Source organism: Pteronotus mesoamericanus, unplaced genomic scaffold (genome assembly GCF_021234165.1).
Source record: "Pteronotus mesoamericanus isolate MK-2021 breed Mesoamerican mustached bat unplaced genomic scaffold, CSHL_Meso_final contig_82, whole genome shotgun sequence".
Lineage (NCBI taxonomy): Eukaryota > Metazoa > Chordata > Mammalia > Chiroptera > Mormoopidae > Pteronotus > Pteronotus mesoamericanus.
In genome coordinates this window covers 18485079-18492859 of record NW_026555265.1, presented here as the reverse complement: position 1 = coordinate 18492859, position 7781 = coordinate 18485079, and the positions used below count along the sequence as shown (strand labels likewise).

Here is a 7781-nt window from a genome sequence, read left to right as displayed (position 1 = left end):
TTAAAGTCACAGTCTCATGGAAGGGCATCATGCAGTAGATAAAATATAATGTATAAGTGCTATAATCAATAGAGATACAGGTTGCTCGGGAAACACAAAGAGGAGAGCACCAAAGGAAATCCCAGAAAGGCTTTACAGAATAAGTGGCTTCTGTGAGCCTTAAGAAAGAAAACAGTGGAAGACTTGTGGATGTAGAAAATAACAGAAGCCATTCCAGAAAAATAAATAATGTAAGAAAATTCACAAAAGGAATAGTGAATTCAGGGAATTACAAGTACGTTGTTAGGGCTGGAGAGTGTAAAGTGGGAGGTATGAGAAAAAACATATGACTTATAGATGTAGGTAAAAAAAAATGGTTGGGAAGTACCTTATGTATCCTGGAAGAAAATTTAAATATTATACTAAACACAAGGAGAAGCTATCAAAAAATTTTAAGCTGAGTAATACATGGTTTGATTGGCATGTTGGACAGGTCATTCTGTAGGCTCTGTGGGTGACAGATTAAGAAGAAGGGCACTTGTAGGACAGAGGTTGGAAAGTTTCACACACGGAATCATGAGGTTACAAAGCAAGAGAGCTGTCATAGGAATGGATAGAAAGCCATAAATATGAAAGGACTTCTAGAGGTAAGATGCATAGGGCTTCATTACTTATTGAATCTGTATGAAGAAGATATATGTGAAACAAAGTAGGAAGTGATTTTCTGCTTTGGATAACTGGCTAAGCATAAGTACTATTAAAGAGAGGTAGAGGAATTCCAATCAAGATGGTGGCATAGGTAAATGCAGTACTTGCCTCCTCCCACAACCACATCAAAACTGCAACTAAACTACAAAACAACCGTCATTCAGAACTACCTAAAATCTCACTGAATACAAGTCCCACAACTAGGGATTAAAGGAGAAACCACACTGAGACTGGTAGAAGAGGCAGAGATGCAGAACAAACTGGTCCACACGCACATGTGGTAATAAAAGTCAGGAGGGACATCTTGGCTGTGGAGGTTGCCTCTGAGGAGCTAGGGGTCCCAGCCCCACAGCAGGCTCCCAAGCCCAGGATTCCATTACCAAGGAAAGAACCCCCGAAGACTTTTGGTTGTAAAAACCAGCAAGGATTGAGGCTGAGTGACATAGAGGACTTCTGTAGTACTAGGCAGTCCTTTGAAAGGAACCACACATGGACTTTGACTCACTCACTCTGAGCTCCAGCAATGGGACAAGAGCTTGAAAGGCACCAAGCACATGGGAACTGAAGTGTCTGGAATCAAGGCGAGGCTTGGGGAAGCAGCTTTCTCCCAGACAGAAGAATTGACAGAGGCCATTGTTCCTTTGATGAACCCTCCTCCCACAGAACCAGCAGGCAGGTACCATATCTGAGTGTCCAACAACCTAGGTATCACTGTTTTCCTGGTGATTCCTTGAGACCCCCCTGCTCACTCAACTTGTGGATCTTCACAAGCTGCGTCTCTCTGCCATGTGAGGGCACAGTATGAAGGTGGCCCTCTGCAAGCCAGGAAAAGAGCCCTCACCAGAACCCAACCATGCTGGCAACCTGATCTTGGACTTCTAGCTTCTAGAACTGTGAGAAAATAAATTTCTGTTGTTTAAACCACCCAGTTTATGGTATTTTGTTATGGAAACTTAAGTTAACTAATATATAGAAGTATTCAGCAAGTTAGATAACACAGATCTGGAGGCTCAGGAAACAAACTGAGGTGAGATAATTTATTTGGAAATTATGCACGTGTGTGTGTGTGTGTGTGTGTGTGTGTGTGTATATATATATATATATATATATATATATATATATATATGGAGAGAGAGAGAGAGAGAGAGAGAACTGACTACAAAACCTTGTCTGGTAGGAGATATTTTGTTTAAATATCTAATATGAAAATAGTAACACTGGTCTGGAAAATACCAAATGAACGTAGTTCTTTTTATTTTTAAAATTAGGACATTTCAAAATTAAAATTATTTACACTTAAAGGTGAAACAACTGTACAATTAATACAATTAGTTTTACTAAATCAGAACTGGCAATATATTGACTATACTTTTATACAGGTAATGGTGAAGCAATCAACAAAAAATTACTAAACCTCCACTGTGAATTAGGATAAAAATGTCTCCAATATTAACTCACACTTTTCCAGTAAGTATAAAAATGAAGGTAAATGCTGCTTAGACAATTGATTAAACAAGCACAGGCTCCACTGTTATTCATTTGATTATTCAAAACTGGCATGTATGAAGAAAGGAGGGAGTTGTTGCAGAATTTATTATTTTGCACTTAAAAAATAAAGCAAAATAAAATTTATATCACACATACCAAAGATTTATAATAAACCTTTTCTAATACATGCATGTAACATACTAACATGTGGCATTTAAAATAATAAATATACATATTATTTACAATAATTGGGAATTTTAGAGATACGAACTTTTATGTACAAATCATTCATATTAAAACATTTTAACTTTAGATTGTATTTTCAAATACTTCTCTTTATTTCTTATGTGATCCTTTAGCTGAAGAAGAGTTAAAATGGAATGCAGTTATAGATACAGAGTTTACAATGTGTGTTCAGTCACTTGTTTCTGTGATAGCAATCTTCTGCACCATGTCAGACAGATTTTCAGACTCCAGATCTTCTTTACCATTATCTGAATTTTCTGATGAGATATAGCAACCAGAGTCCCTTGGGCAGTCATCTAGCTGTGACTTATTTAAGGAGATGTCTGTGCTTAAGGATAGAGACACAGATTCATTTTCTTGCTCTTGAATAGCTGTAAATGAAAAAGAGGGCAGCAGTTAGGCAAAGCAAAGCAAAGTTTTATTCATGTACACATTAATCTTTGATCTATTTTAATGGTTCCAATCTTGACTTCATTACAATAGAAACGTCTGTTAAGTAAATGATATATTTGTATATTTGTTTATTATAAAAGAAGTATTTACACTCAAATATTCAAGCCACTGTTTTCGTACAAGACAAAGTTTGCCCTTTGTTGCTTGCTTGCAGTTTCATGATATTCATGTGAACTGCTTGCATAAGCAAAGATCAATATGGACTCTCATTTTACATTGATGATAAGTTGCCAAAGAAAGCAGATTGTACCCACAGTGTGATGGATGCCTTGTCCAAATACTCCTTAAAGAAACATTAGATGTTGAGTTTTGTAAGTTCTTTATAAATTCTGGATATTAACCCCTTATCGGATGTATTGGTGAATATGTTCTCCCATTCTGTGGGTTGTCTTTTTAATTTGTTGACAGTCTCCTTTGCTGTGCAAAAAGTTTTTAGTTTGATGTAGCCCTACTTGTTTATTTTTTCTTTTGTTTCCCTTGTCTGGAGAGATATATTAGATAAAATATTGCTATGAGCAATGTCTGAGATTTTACTGCCTATGGTTTCTTCTAGGGTTTTTATGGTTTTAGGTCTAATATTTAAGTCTTTAATCCATTTTGAATTTATTCTTGTGTGTGGTACAAGAAAGCAGTCTAGTTTCACTTTTCTGCATGTATCTGTCCAGTTTTCTCATAGCCACTTATTGAATAAACTATCTTTAACCCATTGCATGTGCTTGCTTCTTCTGTTGAATATCAATTAAATATAAAGGTGTAGGTTTATTTCTGAGCTCTCTAAAAAAATATTTGTAAAGGACCTGAATAGACACTTCTCCAAAGAGGACATACAGATGGCCAATAGACATATGAGAAGATGCTCAACATCACTAATCATCAGTGAAATGCAAATTAAAACCGCAATGAGATATCTCCTCACACCTGTCAGAATGTCTATCATCAATAAATCAAGAAACAAGTGCTGGTGAGGATGTGGAGAAAAGGGAACCCATTTGCACTGTTGGTGGGAATGCAGACTGGTGGAGCCACTGTGGAAAGCATGGAGATACCTCAAAAAATTAAAAATAGATTTGCCTTTTGACCCCATGATGCTACTTCTGGGAGTATAGTCGAAGAAACCCAAAATACTAATTTGAAAGAACACAAGCAACCCTATGTTCATTGAAGCAGTTTTTACAATCACCAAGATATGGAAACAGCTCAAGTGTCCATCCGTAGATGAATGGACAAAACAACAATGGAACATTTACACAATGGAATACTACTTGGCCATAAAAAAGAAGAAAAATTTTACCCTTTGCTACAGCATGGGTAGACTTAGAGAACATTAACCTAAGTGAAATAAGCCAGTCAGAGAAAGACAAATACCATATGACTTCACTCATACATGGAATCTAATGAACAAATTCAATTAACAAGCAAAATAGAGACAGACTCATAGATAGAGAGCAAGATGGCAGCTATGGAAGAAGGAGGTTAAGAGGTGGAGGGATTGAGCAAAAATGAAAAAGGACTCATGGACATGAATGTCAATGTGATCATTGCAAGGGAGAGGGTATAAGGGGGATAAATAGTAATGAAAAAAATACAATAAAAATTAAAAAATAATTAAAAAGTAACATTAGAAGAAGGCACTTGTAGTTTAAATGTACATTCCACACTAATAGTAATCTTTGTGAACAATTCTATGATAGAATCATAATAATGCAGATTAATGAATAAAAGTTCACTATGGGCAGCAACGTATAGTGGGACTTTAATTACTTGGAATTTAACTCATAAAAAGTAGTCATGAGGATGTAAAGTGTAGCCTAGGAAATATAGTCAATGATATTGTAGTAACTATGTATGGTGCCAGTTAGGTACTGGAAGTATCGGGGAAACACTTTGTAAAGTATATGATTGTCTAACTACTAAGCTGTACATCTGAAACTAGTACAAAATAATATTGAAAGTAAACTGTATTTTTTGAAAAAAGAATATAGTAGTAAAAAAAGACAGAGTATTCAGAATTTTCCTGTTTGCGTTTATCAAAAAAATAGACATAGAAACCAGGTTGCTTTTAGATAGTAAACTACCACCATTTCCATTGAGGCTGCTTTATTTAGTTTGTCTTCTATATCTTTTTGTAGTTCTGAATAACAATCATTTCTGTTCATGTTGGTAATTGTGTCATCAAAGCAGTATTCTAGATTCATCTGGCACTTTTTTAAGAAAATATTAATATTAGAATTGTAACAAAAGATATTTCTAAAGAGCCTAAGTAGCCTTATAAAATTTTACTTTGCTCAAAAATTCTTTAGCATCAGCATTCTGTTTGTTACTGTGAAGTTTCTTTCTTTCCTCTCCCTGACACCAGTAAATATGTACTTCTCTGCGATATTAGATGGGTTCCTCAGAGAAGAGATAGATCTTAGTCCACCACTTCTTAGGTATATCAGCATGTTTTGTTCTTTCCCCTTCCATCCTCAGGGCTTCCTCTACTTGGACATTCGGATAGCTAAGACTGGAAGAACCAAGCACATTCTTTGCAGGTGGGAAAAGACCTCTGCCTCCAGATGCTATGCACTTCATCCTATTCTAGTCAGAAGAATCCAAAGCCTGACTTCAGAGTCTTTGGGAGAAGGAAATTGTATAATGTTACTCAGTAGACTCTTATAATGCTAAGTAATTTATATTTAGGAAATCCACCCTTTATCTTGTCTACACATCTGCTTTTTAAATGCATTTTCTAGGCTCCAGATAAATTGCCAACATTAGTTTATGGTCCACTGTGTATCCACTTGTTATCAACCTTTGTTACAAGAGAGAATTGAGTCCTGTTGCCTTAAAGCATTCTTATATGTAATATATTAACTTCTCCTCAATGTATCTAGAATAGTACTAGTTACGTACCACATATGGAAGAATTAGAAAAAGAGTGACTTAAGTTATTTTCTGTATTCTGTGGTTTAGATGAGGAACACAAGTTGAGAAAGGCTGGAAAAATTATTTCTTAACTCTGCTCATCTTCAAAATGAATCATAACAGTCCTTTTAACCTTTCCCTCAAAGTGTTTATTTGCAAGAATGAAACCACATATATGCCATTTTGTGAATCTTCCCCAGATTTGACACAATTTTATTTAACTATGGATTCAATGATCAGATATTTAAATCTACTGATGTTATAGCTAGTTCTAGGTATAAGGAAATGTAATTTTAATATGCATCTATTGTAACTGTTAGTTTAAAATTTTAGCTACCATGAAGCATTTTTTTCTTTATTAGTCATGACAACCTTAAATTTGGGGAAATCTGCTTAATATTCATTAGTATTTACGAGTACCTATTTCACTTTTGTTTCCAAGCCCCACCTGCGCGCGCGCGCGCGCGTGTGTGTGTGTGTGTGTGTGTGTGTGTGTGTGTGTAAGAGAGAGAGAAAGAGAGAGAGAGAGAGAAAGAAAGAGAAAGCAGCTCTGAAATGGGACCTCATTGTCTGAGGAAAAGCTGTCTCTCTGCTTCTGCTTTTCTATCTTAATTGTCACTGAAATGAAATGAGTCAGGCCTGTGTTCCACTATCCAAGTTTTCCTGGAAAAAACCAGAGGAATTTGTCCTTTTGTATGCTTTCCGCTGCAGCAGCATTGATCACTGTATTTGGAGTGCGATCCTCTTAGAAAGGTTGTGGGGATACGGCCATTATTTCCCTAGATTATACTGGAGTCTGTCGCCTTACCACAAAATTAAAATTGCTGAGTTACTTCCCTTCAGACTGACATCTGAATAAGAGTTGGCACAATGGAAACTGCCCTCAATACTGTGTTCAATTAGGTTGATTACTAATTGTGGGATTCTCTTCAAGTTATAAAATTTAGGCTTAAAGTACTCTGATTTCCAGAATTAGCTATATCGTTTTAAAAAAATAGGTACTTAGCTTATTATTTTACCCTCGGAGGTCTTTATGCATTTATCTCAGAGAGTAACAAAGTAAATAAAATAAGTGAAAATCTGATTTTAATAGAGAATGTATCATTTTTAAATATTAGTAATAAAAATGTATTTGTTTTTGTTCCCACCTGAGAAACAGTATATCATGTTCTCTAAATTCTAGGAATTGGTTTCTTTTAAATACAGGTTATTTATTTTGTAAGCCTTTTATCTGCAATTTTTATGGATAAAGGAAATAGGTTCTCACTATGAAAGTTATGCAGCACAGTAATTTACAGAACAGCAGCAATTTGCTAAATGATTTCCTAGTGAAGTGAAAACATGACTATGCCTCCCCAAATGTTCTCACCAGGCTTGCAATAATTTCAGGCAGGTGATCAGCTGGAGCTCCTCAACTGTAACTATACAAAGAAAAGGCTGGTCCTTATGTTACATCATAGAAATGAAAGCTATATAGCATTACATTTTTGTATTTTGAGGGTCAGGATTTTTCTTTCTTTTTTATTTTTTCCCTCACTAATGACTTAGAGATTGGCATAAACCTAGAACTTGTGCTATGGGTGGATTTTACAGCAAAAGGGATGAATTCACAGTAATACATCCACATTTTCTTCCTAAGTCGTTTATCCCTTTCATGTCAAGATGAAACAGTAAAACTAACTGACCTACCTAGAAGTGGAAACTATAGCCTTTATCAGTTGTCCCGTGGTCCAATCGTCTGAGCTAACCAAGCAAGTAACATTGGAATGGGAACAGTTTGCTTCCAAAATTACACACTTGCCGTCTTTTTTATACCAAAATGTTTGTGATGTGTTAAGTTTAAAAATCAGCATATGTAATTTATGTATTCTATATAAAAATTATGTAAAACATATACACATATGCATATAATTCACAAATGAAAGAATTAAAATTTTAGATAATTTCCTCCATCTTCCTCAGGTCATCTACAGTATTTTATATTGTATTTTAACAAAAATTAA

At 35.3% G+C, this 7781-nt stretch overlaps 1 protein-coding gene across 2 annotated transcripts in view; it reads right to left on the bottom strand.

Annotated features, from left to right (window-relative positions):
- Positions 1–2107: 2107 nt before the first annotated feature.
- Positions 2108–7781, bottom strand: part of SAMSN1 (SAM domain, SH3 domain and nuclear localization signals 1) — a 47894-nt gene continuing 42220 nt past the window's right edge. For both annotated transcript variants that reach the window (XM_054585226.1, XM_054585227.1), the window contains exon 8: positions 2108–2792. In XM_054585226.1, the coding sequence (XP_054441201.1) occupies positions 2590–2792 (203 nt within the window). In that variant the 3' untranslated portion in view covers positions 2108–2589. The remainder of the gene's footprint in view (positions 2793–7781) is intronic.